Source organism: Rhinoderma darwinii, chromosome 5 (genome assembly GCF_050947455.1).
Source record: "Rhinoderma darwinii isolate aRhiDar2 chromosome 5, aRhiDar2.hap1, whole genome shotgun sequence".
Classification (NCBI taxonomy): domain Eukaryota; kingdom Metazoa; phylum Chordata; class Amphibia; order Anura; family Rhinodermatidae; genus Rhinoderma; species Rhinoderma darwinii.
This window is the reverse complement of record NC_134691.1, coordinates 313,861,264-313,881,815: the sequence shown is the minus strand read 5'-3', so window position 1 is coordinate 313,881,815 and position 20,552 is coordinate 313,861,264. Positions and strand designations below refer to the sequence as shown.

The 20,552-nt window shown below is 40.8% G+C and overlaps 1 protein-coding gene across 1 annotated transcript in view; it reads left to right on the top strand.

Annotated features, from left to right (window-relative positions):
* The window catches only part of CCDC7 (coiled-coil domain containing 7), a 74,456-nt gene that overhangs the window by 3,039 nt on the left and 50,865 nt on the right, over nucleotides 1-20,552 (top strand). Inside the window, exons 3-14 of the mRNA XM_075828266.1 lie at nucleotides 1,516-1,584; nucleotides 3,097-3,177; nucleotides 3,448-3,468; nucleotides 3,597-3,629; nucleotides 7,299-7,477; nucleotides 8,113-8,171; nucleotides 10,441-10,506; nucleotides 11,213-11,288; nucleotides 12,013-12,043; nucleotides 12,542-12,631; nucleotides 13,035-13,141; nucleotides 15,665-15,755. Of these exons, the coding sequence (XP_075684381.1) occupies nucleotides 1,516-1,584; nucleotides 3,097-3,177; nucleotides 3,448-3,468; nucleotides 3,597-3,629; nucleotides 7,299-7,477; nucleotides 8,113-8,171; nucleotides 10,441-10,506; nucleotides 11,213-11,288; nucleotides 12,013-12,043; nucleotides 12,542-12,631; nucleotides 13,035-13,141; nucleotides 15,665-15,755 (903 nt within the window). The remainder of the gene's footprint in view (nucleotides 1-1,515; nucleotides 1,585-3,096; nucleotides 3,178-3,447; nucleotides 3,469-3,596; nucleotides 3,630-7,298; nucleotides 7,478-8,112; nucleotides 8,172-10,440; nucleotides 10,507-11,212; nucleotides 11,289-12,012; nucleotides 12,044-12,541; nucleotides 12,632-13,034; nucleotides 13,142-15,664; nucleotides 15,756-20,552) is intronic.

Sequence of the window (20,552 nt, the reverse complement as noted above, 5' to 3'; positions counted from 1 at the left end):
ACTCTGAATGTAAACAGAAAAGCACCGCGTGCTTTTCTGTTTACAAACATCCAAACGGAGTGTCATAATGATGGCGGCTGCGCATCATACACTGATGACACACGCAGCTGTTAAGTGCCTTTTGCGCCGCTCGTGTAAATCAGGCCTAAAGCTGACTATGGGAGTTTCCATATGATGCAATAAGATATTTGATAAGTTGTCGGATTTGATATGCATGTTCACCAATCCATAGATGGGAAGATTTGCCCCCAATTCGAAATTTCTCAACATCAGGAGGACATTGGCTGGAGCATACACAGAAATATCCTTGTAATGATGTGAATGATTTTCTATGTGGAATTTAAAAAAAAATTGTTTAGAGAACCAGTGACATACGTACTGTAGAAGAGAGCGGGCCCCACAGCAAAGATGAAAATTGGCTCCCACTATGGTGCCACCTTTGGGCACTTAGGATAGAGCGGTCTTGTGTTTGTTTCCCTCTTCATCCCCTTTCCATGACCCTTGGGACAATTCCCTAGGTCTGACCTCTGGGAACCCTACCGATGCAAAGAATGAGGCGCACCATTCAAGTGTCTGGGAGCCCAATTTTACAGGAAAACTGTGGGATGTTACCATAGTGCTACAGCCCTTTCATGGTAAGGATTGTGGGGGTCCTGGCAGTTAGGAAGTTATTGCATATGCTAGCAATATTCCATCACTTACTATGGTGGGAAATGCCCTATAAGTGAACAAGTCCAGTCAGCTCTAAATGGGGGCGTCTGATGCCGGACCAAATAGATTTTGTTACCATGTAAGAACCTTTATGCCACCATAGGATCTTTTGGTCTTCAGGTGGGGTCTGGGACAGTCTAACTCTGTACATGTTGGAAATAATTTTCACAGAACTGTAGTATTTCAGTAATTTGCGCACAATTGTGCAGATGCTTTTCTGAAAATACAGAATATAAAGGCTCATTCACACTAAGTAGTAGGGCTGCAAATGAGAGCAGCAACACTACCACTTAGTAAACTGTTACCATCTTCCAGCTTGGTGTCACATTAAATGTCACTTGTGCAAATCACAATATTATCTTCTAACAAACCAGCAGAATAAATGGTTTGAAGCTAAAATGCTGTTTCTTTAGTACAGATCACCGATACCTTATATCTCAACTCACATTCTTGGAAAAATCTCAGCTGCAAGTAGTGGCTACTAGGGAGGCTATCTCTATACAGCTGTGTATGTCTCCTGCTAACTGGAATAGGAGCCGCATACAGATAGGCCCCCTAGTGGTGGGAGCAGGCAGTCAAGATTTTACAATAAACTTTATAACAGATGTTTTTTTTTTACAATATTCAGTAATTTGTGGATGTTTAATAAAAAATACTTTCTCGTGTATTCAACTACATTCATTGGACTATAAAAACAGCTATTTGATTGGTTAATATGGCACACCATCATTTGTTCATTTAAACATGCTGTAGATGTAGTTTAGGTAACTATTGTCACATTTTCTTTTTTGTGGTCCTTTCAAGTACACCAAAGATTTGGAAAATATACATGGGAAAAGGAACGGGGAAATGGCTGCAGAATCTTTACAAATGGTAAGAATAAAATCTACTGTGTTTCTTGGTAATTTGCTAAAGCAGGATTACAATGACTGCTAACACCTATATATAGATAACACTGGATCCACCATTCATAATAAACTGATCCTTCCTGTTCTGTAGAGATAGTTTCTCAGCAGTCATCTCATTATCATCACAGAAAGGATTACACTGACAGGTGACACCTATTTATAGATAACACAGTATCCACCATTTATAATAGAGTGACCCTTCCTGTTCTGTAGAGATCACTTCTCAGCAGTCATCTCATTATCATCACAGGTAGGATTACAATGACATGTAACACCTATATATAAATAACACAGGATCCACCATTCATAATATACTGACCCTTCCTGTTCTGTAGAGATCACTTCTCAGCAGTCGTCTCATTATCATCACAGGCAGGATTTCAATAAGGCTGGGTTCACACGACCTATTTTCAGATGTAAACGAGGCGTATTATGCCTCGTTTTACGTCTGAAAATAGGGCTCCAATACGTCGGCAAACATCTGCCCATTCATTTGAATGGGTTTGCCGACGTACTGTGCAGACGACCTGTCATTTACGCGTCGTCGTTTGACAGCTGTCAAACGACGACGCGTAAATTGACTGCCTCGGCAAAGAAGTGCAGGACACTTCTTTGCAACGTAATTTGAGCCGTTCTTCATTGAAGTCAATGAAGAGCAGCTCAAGACTTACGAGCGTCACAGATGCCTCGCATAATGCGAGGAGGAGCTTTTACGTCTGAAACGAGGCAGCTGTTTTCTCCTGAAAACAGTCTGTCTTTTCAGATGTAAAGGCCACTTCTCGTGTGCACATACCCTCACAGGTAACACCTCTCTATATAGATAACATGGGATCCACTATTCATAATAGGCTGGTCCTTCCTCTTTTGTAGAGATCACCTTTCAGCAGTCATTATCATCACAGGCAACGATTTTAGTGACAGATAACACTATATATAGATAACATAGAATCCACTATTCATAACAGACTGACCCTTCCTATTCTGTAGAGATCACTTCTCAGCAGTCATCTCATTATCATCACAGGCAAGATTACACTGACAGGTAACACCTATATATAGATAACATTGGATCTACCATTGACAGTAGGTGATGGACACAGCTCCCCTTCTTCCCCTCCCTACACAATGACCTTTGCACATGTCACAGAAAATGCCTAAAACACTCCCCCGTAGAAATCAGTGGGCTCCCTCTTGCTCACAGGTTACTATGGTCCATGTGGCTCCTGTTAAGCAAATATATCTAAATGCTGTTAACAGCAGCTCAGGAAAGATCGCTGCCTACATAATCATGTACAGTAAATAGAATAAAAACAGATTAGAAAAAACAGTATGCTTTTAATAAGAAGAATAATATAGGTGATACATTCCCTTTAAGTCAATGGATAGAAATGGGTAGTGTCAAGTCTACAGGGTGGAGCTGTCATGTTTAGTAAGTTTCAAATTAAAATTGTGCTACAACTTTACTTTTCTTTATCAGGGACGACAGTTTTTCTCTTTTGTATCAACCTGTGATTCTGCCACGAGGGAGCTGGACACTACAATCAATGTAGAACATAAAGTAAGAAAAATATTGGTCTTATGAAATGTATTAAAAATGATTTATGAATTTATAGGAAGTATAAAGTAATATATAATGTAAAATCACTTTAATCTTGCATTCGACAGACCATGAATTATTATAGTTGGACATTTGCTTTCTGCATGAAACTGCGAAATAATCTATTGTTCCCTGTGCTTCAGTATGATTCTTGCTTTATGTCACTGACTTAATATGATAGATTATAATTCTGTGGATTGATAATTAATTATGTTTTAATTTCCTATTCAGATCTTGGAGTCCTTGTATGAGGTATGTACTGCAAAATGCATTGATATTTAATATAATAGATTTATATTGGACAAGTCATTTTATGCGAACAGTCACATATCATTTATGTATATGCGCTAGTGTACTATTTATAATACTGTCGGTTGCAGGGTTACCAGAAAGAAGCAGAACTTTTAGAACAGGTGAATGATTTCCATTATTTTACCCTTATGTTAATAGCACTTAGTAGTCTTCAAACTAACCTTACCCTCCATGTGGTCTATTATAGTTACAAAATCACATCAAAGACTATTAAAATCTATGTGCACTTTTGAAACCTTTTTTTTTTAAAGAGGCTCTGTCACCACATTATAAGTGCCCTATCTCCTATATAAGAAGATCGGCGCTATAATGTAGGTGACAGTAATGCTTTTTATTTTGAAAAACAATCTATTTTAAACCACTTTATTAGCGATTTTTAGCTTTATTCTAATGAGTTTCTTAATGTCCAAGTGGGCGTGTATTTACGTTAGACCAAGTGGGCGTTGTACAGAGGAGTGTATGACGCTGACCAATCAGCGTCATGCACTTCTCTCCATTCATTTACACTGCACTAGCGATATAGTTATATCGTTATGTGCAGTTACATACACAATCACTAACATTACTACAGTGTCCTGATAATGAATATACATCACTACCAGCCTGGACGTGATGTTTATTCAGAATCCTGACACTTCTGAATCTTTTCTGTGAGATTCCAGCAAGGCAAGCTTAATCTCGTTTGAAATGACAGGTTACAGCGAGATTACGCTTTGCTCTGCTGTAAGTACCACAGAAACGTTAACGAAGTGCCGAGATTGAGAATAGACATCCCGTCCTGGCTGGAGGTGATGTCTACTCACTGTCTAAACACTTCAGTAACGTTAATATGTCAGTATAAGACAGCACATCGTGAACAACCCAGTGTCACTATGCGCTGACTAAATGAATGGAGAGAAGTGCATGACGCTGATTGGTCACTGATTGGTCAGGTGTCATACACTCCTCTGTACAACGCCCACTTGGTCTAAAGTAAAAACACGCCCACTTGGGCATTAAGAAACTAATTAGCATAAAGCTAATATCGCTCCTAACATGCTGAACATATAAGAAGTTATAATACAGGATGCGCTCTATGTAAATTATCAGTGAAGAGTCATTAGATGAGTCCAACGGCATCCTGCACATGATCAGTTCTCAGATGAAGCCGAGGCCAGTACACCTGGATTCTTCTCAGGACTCTTCTCTTGTATTTTACATACAACGGACAGTTTTGAGAGTGGCATGTTGAGGACGCTCTTCCCCAGGTGTATAATGACATGCTGAGGGTAAAGTGCCCTAAAATCGAGTGACAGATTCCCTTTAAAGCCTCACGCACATGGCCGTATTGTGGCTCTGATTTGCACGGAGCTGTTATAAGACTACGGTACTCTACTGTACCTGTTGCGTGCTCCATTGCTTGCCATATTACGAGGTATTCTCCCCGAGAAACCTTTGTCCCACATACTGCACCCGATGGAGCATTGTGCATAAGGCCTATTTCTAATATATGGTTTTCTCTATACTTTCGGTGTCTGTGTAATGACAGTTTTAGCCGGCGTTATATCCTAGTAGTGTCAATTTGAATACATCTTTTTCATCAAGGCAATTTTTTTTTAATGTTTTCCTATTCTATTACACCCAACTTTTATTGTCCATGAAAAAATGCCAAAATCTGAGGACCATTTTCAGAGACACTCTATTTCCTTGTTATGGAGTTTGAGTGGAAACCCACTCAAACTCAGAGAAAATATACAAACTTCATGCAGATATTACTCTGGGGTCCTGGGTTTCAATCTAATCACGGAGTAAACCTGTCGGCTCTATTAGGTTGGCACTATTGCTCACCCAGCGTCAGAACAAAAGGTATGCATACACACATGGGTTTTATGGCCCTTCCTGTGTTCCCTTTATAAATATTTTACCAGAAAGAAGAAAATAATTTGGCAGAGGAAAGTAAGAGAACCTATCCTATCTATCTACAGTGAAGGAAATAAGTATTTGATCCCTTGCTGATTTTGTAAGTTTGCCCACTGTCAAAGACATGAACAGTCTAGAATTTTTAGGCTAGGTTAATTTTACCAGTGAGAGATAGATTATATAAAAAAAAAGAAAATCACATAGTCAAAATGATATATATGTATTTGCATTGTGCACAGAGAAATAAGTATTTGATCCCCTACCAACCATTAAGAGTTCAGCCTCCTCCAGACCAGTTACACGCTCCAAATCAACTTGGTGCCTGCATTAAAGACAGCTGTCTTACATGGTCACCTGTATAAAAGTCTCCTGTCCACAGACTCAATTAATCAGTCTGACTCTAACCTCTACAACATGGGCAAGACCAAAGAGCTTTCTAAGGATGTCAGGGACAAGATCATAGACCTACACAAGGCTGGAATGGGCTACAAAACCATAAGTAAGACGCTGGGTGAGAAGGAGACAACTGTTGGTGCAATAGTAAGAAAATGGAAGACATACAAAATGACTGTCAATCGACATAGATCTGGGGCTCCATGCAAAATCTCACCTCGTGGGGTATCCTTGATCCTGAGGAAGGTGACAGCTCAGCCGAAAACTACACGGGGGGAACTTGTTAATGATCTCAAGGCAGCTGGTACCACAGTCACCAAGAAAACCATTGGTAACACATTACGCCGTAATGGATTGAAATCCTGCAGTGCCCGCAAGGTCCCCCTGCTCAAGAAGGCACATGTACAGCCCTGTCTGAAGTTTGCAAATGAACATCTGGATGATTCTGAGAGTGATTGGGAGAAGGTGCTGTGGTCAGATGAGACTAAAATTGAGCTCTTTGGCATTAACTCAACTCGCCGTGTTTGGAGGAAGAGAAATGCTGCCTATGACCCAAAGAACACCGTCCCCATTGTCAAGCATGGAGGTGGAAATATTATGTTTTGGGGGTGTTTCTCTGCTAAGGGCATAGGACTACTTCACCGCATCAATTGGAGAATGGATGGAGCCATGTACCGTCAAATCCTGAGTGACAACCTCCTTCCCTCCACCAGGACATTAAAAATGGCTCGTGGCTGGGTCTTCCAGCACGACAATGACCCAAAACATACAGCCAAGGCAACAAAGGAGTGGCTCAAAAAGAAGCACATTAAGGTCATGGAGTGGCCTAGCCAGTCTCCAGACCTTAATCCCATCGAAAACTTATGGAGGGAGCTGAAGATCCGAGTTGCCAAGCGACAGCCTCGAAATCTTAATGATTTACAGATGATCTGCAAAGAGGAGTGGGCCAAAATTCCATCTAACATGTGTGCAAACCTCATCATCAACTACAAAAAACGTCTCACTGCTGTGCTTGCCAACAAGGGTTTTGCCACCAAGTATTAAGTCTTGTTTGCCAAAGGGATCAAATACTTATTTCTCTGTGCACAATGCAAATAAATATATATAATTTTGACAATGTGATTTTCTGTTTTTTTTTTATTTATTTTTTTATAGAATCTATCTCTCACTGGTAAAATTAACCTGGCCTAAAAATTCTAGACTGTTCATGTCTTTGACAGTGGGCAAACTTACAAAATCAGCAAGGGATCAAATACTTATTTCCTTCACTCTATCTATCTATCTATCTATCTATCTATCTATCTATCTATCTATCTATCTATCTATCTATCTATCTATCTATCTATCTATCTATCTATCTATCTATCTATCTATCTATCTATCTATCTATCTATCTATCTATCTCTCATTACTGGTGGTAACCCAGTCTACACTCATTAATTCTCATCTGAAGCTTCTCCCTATTACTTGTGTTGCAGCTAGGTGAAGAAGATATTACAACAGATAGTGATATACCAGCATGTCACGACAAAGTATCAGCGCTCATTTCTAAATTAATGGAAATCCTCCTCAAGCTGGAAGGAATAAAACATTCATTTAAAAATCATGCCGAAACACATCCCCTTGAACATCCTCTTGTGTCACCTCCTATCAAAACGTAAGTTCAAGATATGTACCGCTGGTTTTGCCACAGTTTGGAAAAAAAATTACTATAACCGATCTGCCAATAGCAACTTTTTGACAGTTTCCCTGCAGCAACAAGATTTTTTTTCTACACTTATTTGTAGATTGAGTTGCAATTACATTTAGAAGGGGGAAGGGTGCTTTTCTTGAATTATAGATATACTATTTTTTATATATTGGATCACTTTCATCTGTGCCGTATATGTGATATGGGTTATGTTATGGATTGTAGGCTTTATTATGATTCACATTTGGTATCAGAAATGTTTTTCATTCCGTATGTGTGTACATTGGTGACTACTGCACAGGAGTTTGGTGCAGGATAAAAATAAGAATGTGTCCATATATTGTAATTAAATGATAAAATGTTGTCTGCCCACAGCAACCACTAGAGGGTGCTTAGGAGTTTACTGTATACAGACCTGTATGCAGTAAGCTCCACTGTATTTCTAAACAATCTATTGAGACAAAAAATGTGTTGGTTTATATTGCTAAATTAGATGAATAGTTCAAGACCATATAATGATCATTCTTGTAGTTCTTAATTATATTAGAGAAAATTGTAGGCTTTGAACTGTATACAAAGGTACTTTAACATTTTTTTGCCAGAGAGAAGAAAGGAAGGAAAGCTCAAATTCATGAACCAGATTTAAAGTCCAGATGGGACGGTAAGATGTTTTGTATGGAAGACAAATAAATAATACACTGCTCCTTCTTTATGCATGATGCTTAGGATATTAACCAAGTGGAAGAAGTGGATGATACTTCTCGTCAGAACGCCCAGCTAGTAAAAGAAGTAAAAACGCCCCGATGTACGCACATAATACACGCCCAGTTGTACTTTTACTTTTAAACACGCCCAGTTGTACTTTTGCAAGCCTCATTTGCATAAATACAAAAATGGTCATAACTTGGCCAAAAATGCTCGTTTTTTAAAAATAAAAACGTTACTGTAATCTACATTGCAGCGCCGATCTGCTGCAATAGCAGATAGGGGTTGCAAAATCTGGTGACAGAGCCTCTTTAAGGGGGTTTTACACTGGTCGATTATCAGGTAAATGATCGTTCATAGAACGCTCGTTGCCAATAATTGCCCTGTGTAATCAGCAGATGAACGAGCAAACGCGATCGGAGTAATGACCGCTCGTCCCCATCCATAGCTCCTTGTGACAGGAGCAAACAAGTTTGGATCAACGATGTCTCGTTGATCGGCGCTCGGTGCATCGGCCAAAATCGGTTGGTTTGGTGTAATAGGGGCTTTAGGCTACATTTAGAAGAGCGTCGGCAACCTCGGATGTGAAAAACTGACATTTATCCCGTTTGAGGTGCACCCGTGGAGGACTCGTTGTCATGGATCCCTCATAGACTATATAGTCTATGGAGGGATGCGTGACACGCAGTAAAATAGGACATGTCCTATTTTTTCACGGACCCTTCACACGCTCCGTTGAAAGAACAGTCGTGTTAACGGCCCAATGAAATATATGAGTCGGTGTGACGGCCGTTGTTTTAATGGCCATCACACGAACGTGATACACGCTTGTCTGAATGAGCCCTTAGGGCCCTTTTACACGGGCCAACTATCGGGCAAACGAGCATTCACAGATAATTCCCCTGTGTAAACAGGGAACAATCAGCTGATGAATGAGCAAACGCTCATTCATCGACTAATTGTATCGTTTTAAATGGCCAAAATATCATAGTTGTCGGCAGCACATCTCCTTGTGTAAACAGGGAGATGCGCTGCCGACATAATTGAAATGTATGGGGACAAGCGATCGGAGTAACGGTCGCTCGTCCACATACTAGCTCCTTGCGAAAGGAGCAAACGATCACCGATCAACGAGCTGTTTCGTTGATCGGCGCTAGTTGTACCAGCCAGTGTAAAAGTACTTTTACTCACACTGCTCGGGTCTCTGACACTCTGTTACTTACAGTAGTCCCCTGCAGCCTGTCAGTCGTAGCCTACTCCTCGTGACTCCGTCGACACTGGTGACCTGGTCACTGATAGGTATCTCCACCTCCCACCGCATTCATACACCCAACAACCGTTGGCGCCACAGGCACTTAGTTTTGTGAACTCCATTTTGTCGACTCCTGAACGTACTCACGCCTCAGCGCTCCACAAACTGCAGAGTTCAACTTAAAGATTACTGCCCCCTTAGTAATGGCATCTGGGGCCGTACCTCCCCGCTGCCAAGGGAAAACCACCACAGCCTGACAACAACAACATGTCATGTATACACACAGCATGATCAGATGACCACAGGTCCTGCACCATATATAACACAGTGCAATAAAGAGCATCCCAACCTTACAGTTATCATCATTGATAAAGTATTTTGCTGAAAAAAAGAAAGGGTTAAAGCAAGCAAACACATCATATTTGCAGCTTTAAAGAGTAACTACATTTTCAGCAAACTTTTGATTTGTCATAGAGACAAATTAAAAGTTTGGATCAGTGGGGGTCCGACGGTGCTGAGACCCCAACCGTTGCTGAAACTAAGGTGCAGAGGCTCTCAGCTGAACTCTTTGCACCTTCGGCTGTGATCATCGCTCATCGTCAGGCTGACGACGGCTCTCATAGAACGTCTATGTAAGCCGTCTTCAAGCCGAAGGGGCAAAACGCTCAACTGAGAACTTCTGCACCTTCGTTTCAGCAACGAGAAAGGGACAACTTTCCACACCTGTATCCGTTAACTCTAGATCTATACAGAAATACAAAAGAAAAACAAAGCTCAGACCACTATAAAGATATAGTAAGAAATTAATCAGCACAGATTTATTACCTATTGACCTTAAAAAACAAACACAATGGTATTCAAGGATAAATGTAAGATTGTATGTAGATATACACTGAGGGATGTCCTCTGATAATAGCCTCACCACATATACTGTATGTCCAGTAATAAGATCTCACTACTCCTGATGTTTTAGACCACAGTCAATACACAGAAAGTGTGCTTAGAGAACTTCAAGAACTTATGGCCAACACCGATAACCGTAAGTTTTGTTTTCTGCTATTCTAGTTAAACAGGAAATGTATTTGGTAGATTTATGGTAGAATGAATCAATATAATTGGATTCCCAGCAATCTTACCATGAGGGAGCCCCTAAATATTTCCCCCTATTACTAACTCTACCTCTCAAAGTTTCAGTATTTCTCAGTCAGTGCTATTTCCTGGCTGAGACGTGTTGACCCCCTCTGCCCACACGATGGGCACCTTTTTGCAGGCTGAAATGAGCTTGTTGTCCATACTGTAGACAGCTGATGTTTTTTCTGAGAAACATCTTACATTGGCGTTAGAAGGATCCGTTGGAGGTTCCGTTACTTTTTACGTCGAATGGTGCAGCATGCAGCTGTAGTTTTGCTGCTAAAACAATCCTAGCCTTGACGCAACCTTGATGGACTCGATTATAAGTCAATGTGGGCCTTTGGTCGCCATTTAGATGTGTGGTAAAACAGACTGGGCACAGCATCATGACTTCCATCATAAAAGGAAACCATGACGCCAATGTAAACAGAGCCTAATAGAAGTGTTCAGCACAGCAGGCAAAATGAGGTCAAGAGAATCGGTTTCCAAGGTTTGCTGTCAAAAATAATTTTATTTTTGTGTATTTTTTAACTACTTAGTGCACTCTATTTGGTAAATCTTCACTGCTAATGTGAATATTCAATGTAATGCAAAAGACTCTGATTCTACACTAGGTTCAAAAGAAGTATTGGAAAAGATCATTCATGACATTGGTCAACTGTTTGACGCCCAAGCCATAGAACTACAGAAGTAAGTAGGCATAATAAGATATTAGATACAGGTCATTCTTAAAGGGGTATTCTGATCTTAGGCATTAGGTGTAGGTACCATCTCACCTATTGAGAGAATGTCCGTCCCCTATTTGTCGATTCCCTGCCACAGCTTTCCCTATACACTTTAATGGAGAGGTGGCTGCACTTGCGTGCAGTGGGGGTCCAAGAGGTGGGACCCTCACCTATCAGGCATTTATGGTATATCCTGTGCCTAAGATGGGAATACCTCTTTAAGTTCTTAAAGGAAAAATTTTGAAAATCATCTAAGCCCAGAAAATGATTCTCTTTTGTGTCTGTTACCTCCATCCAATAACTTTATGTAGTCCAAAATGCGCTCACTCGGCTGTTTCTGATAATTTATGGAGAAAAACAGCGTATGCTCGTTCTGCTCTCAAGCAGAGGACAGGGATTTTGGGCACTTCGTTTTCGGGCAGTTACTTTGTCACATCGGTAATATGGTGTTACTCTGTCCCTTATATAAATGCCATCATAATTCAATACCTGTGCTATGTAAATACTCAGGCTCCTATTGTCTAATATTGCAAAGATGATAAACCCCCTCAGAATGACAAATATCCAATAATGGGGAGGGGGTGATTACTTTGTAATTGCACAATTTTTGTCCTGAAATTACTGTTCCTGCACATTCAGCATTGTTGCTCCTTGCATTTATCTTGTATGCCATTTTTTTTAATAAATAGGCTTGCAAAGGAGCAAGAAGAAACTGAAAATGTAAGTCTCAAATCCATGTCATGATATATGATTCATGTTTATATTAAGATCTTCTCCTTTGAAGACCTCTCAGAGCAGCCTAGATTTTCTTTTCTCGTTCTATATGTTCATATTGGGTACAATAATAAGCTGGTAATAGATATTTAATCTGCCAATAGAATTATATGGGTGTGCAGCTACAGTGTCATCACTGTGCGACAAAATTGTTATTGCCCTATAATAAAACACTCCAGGCCAAAACTGATACCCTGTGTAATGCCCAGTGCAGCGCCTGAGGGGGCGGGGCATGACACAAATATTCAAAGAACATCAAAAAGACAAGTCATGCTCCGCCCCTCAGGCATTGCACTAGGCATTACACAGGGTATCAGTTTTGCCTGAAGCGTTCATTTAATGATTCCTAAGAACACAATTACTGTAATTTGTTGTAAATTGTGGCTTCTATATGTATAGATTCTCTATTTATTATCGTGAACTAATTTTTGTTAATTCTTTTAGAAATATGTCAAAGTAAAAACAAACTACCAAGCTCTCTTGCAGGAGAAAGGGATTTTAGAAATTGAGCTAAAGAAACTGCTTGATTGGAAGGTCAGTATTATACCTGTATATCGTATGGGACTTGTCATCCAATTTGGGCTTGCTGTCAACTGTTGCTAAAAGGGAAAAAAAAAAAAGAGAAAGAATTATTGCTGCCTTTTATCTATCTATCTATCTATCTATCTATCTATCTATCTATCTATCTATCTATCTATCTATCTATCTATCTATCTATCTATCTATCTATCTATCTATCTATCTATCTCATATCTATCTATCTCATATCTATCTATCTCATATCTATCTATCTATCTATCTATCTATCTATCTATCTATCTATCTATCTATCTATCTATCTATCTATCTATCTATCTATCTATCTATCTATCTCTCATTATCACTATCTTTTTACAGTACTAACTTGGCTTTGAAATTTTATTTTGCCGTCATTTAGGCAGGCCAGAAGTCTTCTTCTTTGGAAAACCCAAGTTTGGAAGACAGGCTAGAAACGGATGTAGAACCAACTCCATCGACTCTGACATCTAGCGTCATAACTCCTGAGTAAGTAGTGTTAACAATATCCATTTTACAGATGTAAAACTTAGCACTTTGACATGCAGTGGTCCCTCCTGGACCTTCCTGACAACCACATAATAAAACATTAATAAAACATCCTGGCCCTCTGCCAACCCTTCTGCTGTTTTCTTGTCATCAGCGGTGCTCAGTTTTTCAACATAGGAAGTTCTGCCATACTGTAGTGTCCCCATAACAGTGACCAAAAAGTATTATCCACATTGCAGTTTCATGTGACACACACTACAGTGTCCACAAAGAAAATTGTAACACGAAAGTGGTAAAAAGTGTGATTAAAAAAATAACTCATTCTACAATAGGGGAGATCTACTAAGCAAAATGCGCCAGAATTCTGGCTCAAATTGTGCCAAAAAATGGTCGTACATGCTATGCACCAGATTTGTTATGTTTTTTTATACACTTTTTGTGCCTCGCTAGACAGTTCTGAAAAGTGTCTGGAAATGGGGGCATTGAAGAGTCGTAAAATGCACCTTATTGGTGTAAAGTAAGTCAAACACAAGGTGCCGTAAAGAAGATAAAAGTGTCTAACATGTCTAGAATAATGCACCAAATCTATCACACAGCGTGCGTCACTATGATAAAATTTGGCGCAGTTTCTGCCAGTCTTCTCTACTTTTATGCTGTCTAATTTAAAGGGAATGTGTCGCTAGAATCTTTTTTTTTTTTTAGTTAAACAATTATTATTTAAGTGATTACACATTGTTTTAATTTTTTTAATTTTTTCACAAGTCAGGAAATACTATAAATTTGATTCTAATTTATAACATTGCCATGTGCTGGCCACTAGAGGGAGCAGTTCCCAAAATTGCAGCATGGTCAATGTGGTAAAGCAACCTCATTGCTTTATGCTGCAAATTTGGGGTAGACACACTCTCTCTAGTGTCCTCACACAATCCCCCCTCCCTTATTCTGGCTAGTGCTAGGAGAAGGAGGGGTTTGAGTCTTCAAACCTCCTACACTGTGTGCCGCCATTTTCTGAACGACTGCATAGTGTAGGAGGATTAGATACAGTGATCAGCAGACAGTATAACACAAACATACACGAACATAATACACACATCACATACACGAACATAACTTACCTGCTCCTGCCGCCGCTGCTGCCTCCGCTGCTATTCCTTGCGCCTTCGCTTCCTTGAACATATGGCCGGAAGCCGCGGCCGGAAGTCGTCATCTTACTGTCCGGTCGCGGCTTCCGATCCACATGAAAATGGCGCCGGATTTCCCTCTGCGAACGAGCTTCGTTTTGGTCTGTGTGGGAGCGGCGCCTGCGCCGTTCCCACACAGACGGCGTACGCTGCAGTGAATGGAACGGCTCCTGTTCGCACTCTCTATGGGGTTGTATGTGCCGTATTTCATCTCTGTATGTGTCGTTAATCGACACATACAGAGATGAAAAACAAATGGCAGCCCCCATAGAGAAGTAAAAATAAGAAAAAAGTAGAACACAAGAACACAAATAAATAAAATTTATGTTATTATCATATTAAAAGCAATATGATAAAAAATAAAAATTTCATGACACCTTCCTGCAAACGAGTATACCATTGTGTCCCAATTGCGGTCTATTGACCTCATTAGGACATAGGAGTACATCCAGGGGATGGCATGGACACAGGAATGAGGCTCCATAGGAATGCATTGAGATCCTGAGTTCTGGTTTTCTCAAACGCACAGTGATTCCAGACAGGTCAGAGGGAAGATCACGTGAGCGGCGCTGGACTCGAAAACTACGTGATGTGCGGATCAGTAAGTATTTCTACACACAGCACCCCACTGAAACACCAATGTACAAATGGAGGGGGAAACAAAAAACGAAAACGTGGAGTGCTCCTTTAATAAAAGTTTGTCAGTAAGTTAAGCTATGTTTACATCTGTGTCGGAGGCTCCGTTCAGGTTTTGGACCCACACAGATCATATACTGATGACCTATCCTGTGGATAGGTCTTCAGTTGTCCAGTAGTGGACAACCCCTTTCATTAAAAGTAATAAAATATACTCAGGCTGGGTTCACACGACCATGTTACGTCCGTAATGTACGGAACGTATTTCGGCCGGAAGACCCGGACCGAACACAGTGCAGGGAGCCGGGCTCCTAGCATCATAGTGATGTACAACGCTAGGAGTCCCTGCCTCTGCGTGGAACTACTGTCCCGTACTGTAATCATGATTACAGTACGGGACAGTTGTCCTGCAGCGAGGCAGGGACTCCTAGCGTCGTACATCACTATGATGCTAGGAGCCCGGCTCCCTGCACTGTGTTCGGTCCGGGTCTTCCGGCCGAAATACGTTCCGTACATTACGGACGTAACATGGTCGTGTGAACCCAGCCTCAGTGCTACATTATCCTGAAAAAACACCCATTACAATAATATAAAATATGCATAAAAAGCCTTGGAAAAAAAGTATTTCCTAAAACATGGAATTCTGCCAGTCTGAGTATTGCGGAATTGGTTACAACATTAATGGGTTGTTTCTTTTCACTTTCAGATTAAAAAGGGAAGCCATTTTTAGCTGCGGATCAGAAGAAGTTGAAAAAGTTACAAAACTATCCAAAAGTCAAGACAAAGCAGAATTACAGGTAATGTGCGGCTGATATCTACATAAGAATGATGCTTCATTTCAAATTGTTTTATAGTTTTCCTTATGACAGAAGGACCTGGGCATCCTGAGGTGTGTTATTAATGGTGTGGGTCTTGCTGCATTCATTTCCCAATTTTTTGTCCCTAAATGGAGAAAACTATTTTGTAAGAGCAGACTTTACATTCGGTTGTGAATGGGGCCATATACATAAAGCACAAGAGAGACATAATTTATGCTCCTGGGCCCCAGTGCAATAATTATTATATCATTCTACAATGATTTGTGCAAAAACAGAAATGGAGTATTTTGGCGATATACTCCTCTAGGCTCTGTTCACATCATATTCGGGGTGTATACGCTTGGCGTTCATGTTTGAAGAATGTCGTCAAATGTATGTTCCAGACATAGGCATATAGTTGCAGATGTCTGCCATTTACCATGTGGTATATGTTTTTATAGGATCCGTGTGTATTGAAAAGAGTTGTTAACTATGCTTATTTAAAACGGTTAATAAAAAGGTCAACCGAAATATAAAACATGCTGATTAAGACTGCACGCAAGATGGAGCTGGTGGCTTTTCATGAGTGAAGGGATGTGGTTGATGGTTCTGGATGACAAAAAAAAAACCAAACAACAATTTTATTACAGTTTCATCTAATGGGTACATTTCATAGTAATTTTTCTGCTGAATAAGCCGTTGCATCCACAGAATTCACTTACTCCCACACAGAAGTGAAGAATGAATACTCCTCTCGTGTTAGCAGTTCCCCTCAGAATAAGCATAGTACTAATGAAAAAGTGCTTGACTGCCACCACTGTTAGTCAGTTATGTGTCTGGATTATGAGACGTATGTCATGCAAACAGATATAACTGCATAATAATGAAAGCGTTTAATAGAATAGCTTACCTCCCAACTATCAAGTATTGCAAAGAGGGAAAACCGATGCGGGGCGCAAAGCAGCAAATATTTCCCAGTTAAGCCACGCCCCTAACCCTGCCCAATTCCCACCCATACACACTTAGTTTAGCCCACTCAGTATCATGCTCCCATATTGTCTCCCTGCAGTATAATGCCCCCATAAAGCCCCCCACAGTAAAATGCCCCATAGTGCCCCCACACAGTATAATGTCCCTACAGTGGCCTCCACACCGTACAATGCCCCCATAGTGGCCACCACAAAGTATAATGCCCCATAGCTGCCCCACACAGTATAATACCCCATAGTGCCTCCCAGACACAGTGTAATGCCTTTATAGCTGCCCTAACACGGTATAATGCCCATATAACCAGTATAATGCACCCATGCATAATAATAAAATGTAAAATAAATACTCACATAACTCATTCCCACAACGGGTGGGGGAGATCCCTCTGCCCCTCCGGTGTGTGCAGTGTGTGGCTAAGCACAGACCGGCACAATGATGTCACTGCATCGAGCCTGTCTGTGCCGAGCCGCTCACATCCTGCATTACATAGATAATGGTGGAGCAGGGAGCTGATGGCTCCCTGCTCTACCATTAGAAGCAGAGACATACCACTGGCTTCCCGGGACAACGCCCGGAATCCGGGATTGTCCCACCGGATCCGATACAGTTGGGAGGTGTGGAATAGTTGAAAGGGCATTTTGGTTAGCTACAATAATTTGAATGTGTAAAATTTGGAGAAGCTTTAGGGCTCGGGCAACACCACGACTTTGGTCACATGATTTCCAGTCACAGTCACACATTCGAATTTGGTGCACCTTTAATGCAACTTGGACCTGCGTCTATTTTTCCCAAAAAATGTTTAATAGTAAAGTAACTAAAAAGGGGATACTATTTCTGTGTGGGACACCAAGAAGGCCATTATTATCCTCTGGGTCACTATGGATGGCGAGTTTGTGTAGAGGTGGAGAATAGGTGGGGTGAAAAATAAAGAAGCCAAAGATGTCTGTGCTTAAAAGACTGCAGAGACGAGTCATGGCTGGAAGAAGTCGTTATGGTGGCGTGGGCCGGATGGAAAAGGATAGGGAATGTGAACGACTCCAATCAGGGAAGACGTCACCTGTGAGACACTGGATATAACTATACTGTATCCGTGCACAACAGATTCTGCATTTTTTTTTTTTAAATCACCTCTGTTTCACCTAAATTAGAATTCGCACCTATGGAATCCCTATGTCTTTTTAGAGCTAACTTACCGGGATCATTATTTTTTATGTATACTAGTTTAAATTGTCCACCTCCTGGAGACAAATTGCCATTCATGATCAAATGGGAGGAAAAGCTGGGGATCCAACTTGATCGAGAGCAATGGAGTTTCATTTCACTGCTTCTAGCAAAGGAAGTTTACAAGTCACCCTGATGGAGACTTCCCTTATGTTATTACATAGAATCTATATGGTACCGACCAGAATACACACCATGTATCCTGATATTCCTGACACATGCTTTAGAGGTTGTGTGGATCCCGGCACTCATCTACACACATGGTTAACCTGTTATAAAGTCAAATGCTTTTGGACGTTGTGACACTTGCTTTACTCAGTGATGAATACACACATAGAGATAGCTCCTGAGGTTTGTCTACTAGGGGTTAAACCAGACGGTCTTTCTTACCCTACCTTTAAATTACTTCAACTCCTTATGATGTCAGCTCGCATACATATAGCTCCAAACTGGAGACGACCTTTACTTTCACTTACGGCGGTAAAAAATCGTATGAATAAAATTTTGGTTTACGAAAAGATCAACGCTTTAGGCATGATACTGTAGCACAATTTGATAAGATTTCGTCTCCTTAGGTACGATCTATGGTGGCCCCAAACGTCTCTTATTATTTAGCAATATTGTAACCTCTTTATGTGGTGGAGGAGTGCTCGGGCCCTTATTCTTATTCTTTGCTTTGGTTTATCATTAGAACTTAGTGGTTTGACATACACCGAGGATGTCTCTATGTTCATCTATGTAATTTATATATTTATATGCATATGTTTATTCTCTGTATGCTTCTTATACCACCTACACCATGTTTATATTCTTTGATTTTTCTATTGTTTTTCTCAAATAATATACCCTGATGGATTTCGCCTACTTACTCCCTGCGTGAAGTTTCACCATACTAGTAGCCCGTGTAAAATGCATATTGTATATCCAAGTTTTGTTGTAATTCAATAATTTGATTTGAAACATAACTGTACTGTATTCACTTATATGGTCTACAGAGCAACTGTGTAGAACTGGCATCTACCACTATATTGTCAATGTATGGTGGTAATATTGGTTTTTGTATAGTGGTTTTTATTCAGTAACAGTATGGCCCTGTTCACACGGAGTTTTTTGCAGGAGGAAAATTCCTCCTGTAAAAACTGACCCTGGAGGTTTTCATGTTTGATGTGGTTTTTGACGTGGTTTTTGAGGCAGTTTTCCAGGCGGTTTTTGCCAAGGTTTTCACACGCATGAGGCTGGGTTCACACAACCATGTTACGTCCATAATGTACGGAACGTATTTCGGCCGGAAGACCCGGACCGAACACAGTGCAGGGAGCCGGGCTCCTAGCATCATAGTGATGTACGACGCTAGGAGTCCCTGCCTCTGCGTGGAACTACTGTCCCGTACTGAAAACATGATTACAGGGACAGTTGTCCGGCAGCGAGGCAGGGACTCCTAGCGTCGTACATCACTATGATGCTAGGAGCCCGGCTCCCTGCACTGTCTTCGGTCCGGGTCTTCCGGCTGAAATACGTTCCGTACATTACAGACGTAACATGGTCGTGTGAACCCAGCCTGACATCCTTCTGTCAACGGATCTGTCACCATTGAAATGAATGGTGATGCAAACGGAACTTACTTCACACTTGCCTTTCCGTTGAGGGGTTCCCCTGACTGAAAGCACCGACGGAACCCCTCAGCAGAAACCACGCTGATGTGAACAGGCCCACATTAAAAAAAACATTGTTTTCTGTTTGCATCATCATTGACTTCAATGCTGATGGATCCGTTGCTAATGGGATTCCCTACACTGCGGTATTGGTTCCGTCGAAACGACAGAACCCTTTGCACAACGGGGACAAACAGAAACCATTAGCAACGGATCTGTCACCACTTCACACTTGCCTTTCCGTTGAGGGGTTCCCCTGACTGAAAGCACCGACGGAACCCCTCAGCGGAAACCACGCTGATGTGAACAGGCCCACATAAAAAAAAAAAAAGTATACTTACTTCTTGAATCAATTTCCCAACATCAATGTCCATTCGGTGGTACACCTCTGCTGTCGTCATTTCTGTTCCTGAAATGTTAAAAAATAAATAAAAAAGAGATGACATACATGAACAACTGCATAACAAAATTAAAAAATTACAAATAAAAAAAAAATGTGAAAAAAAAATTTAAAAAAAAATGTGAAAAAAAAAATTGAAAAAAAAAATGAAAAAAATAAATCTAAAAAAAAAAATTCACAGCTCCATACATGTATAGCATGTATGGAGCATAGGAGCAATTGCACTTACTTGTATTCGATTTGGATGAAGGACTTCGGTTTTCTGTATCCCTGAGTTCTGTCCACGATGTTTTTCAGGCTCCACGAGCAGACAGGAAATGACAGCCCCTTTCTGGGCTGGACTAGCAGCAGGAGACGACTCCTGCAAGAAACTCCTCCAAAACACTCGGCAATATACTCGTCAGAAAACACCTCACTAGTTCGAGGTGTTTTTTGACGTGTCCCCATTGCTTTCAATGCGGTTTTGGACGCGGAAACCGCATCAAAAAGGGTCATGTCCCTTCTTTTTGCCGCAAGGCGTTTTTTTTACTCGCG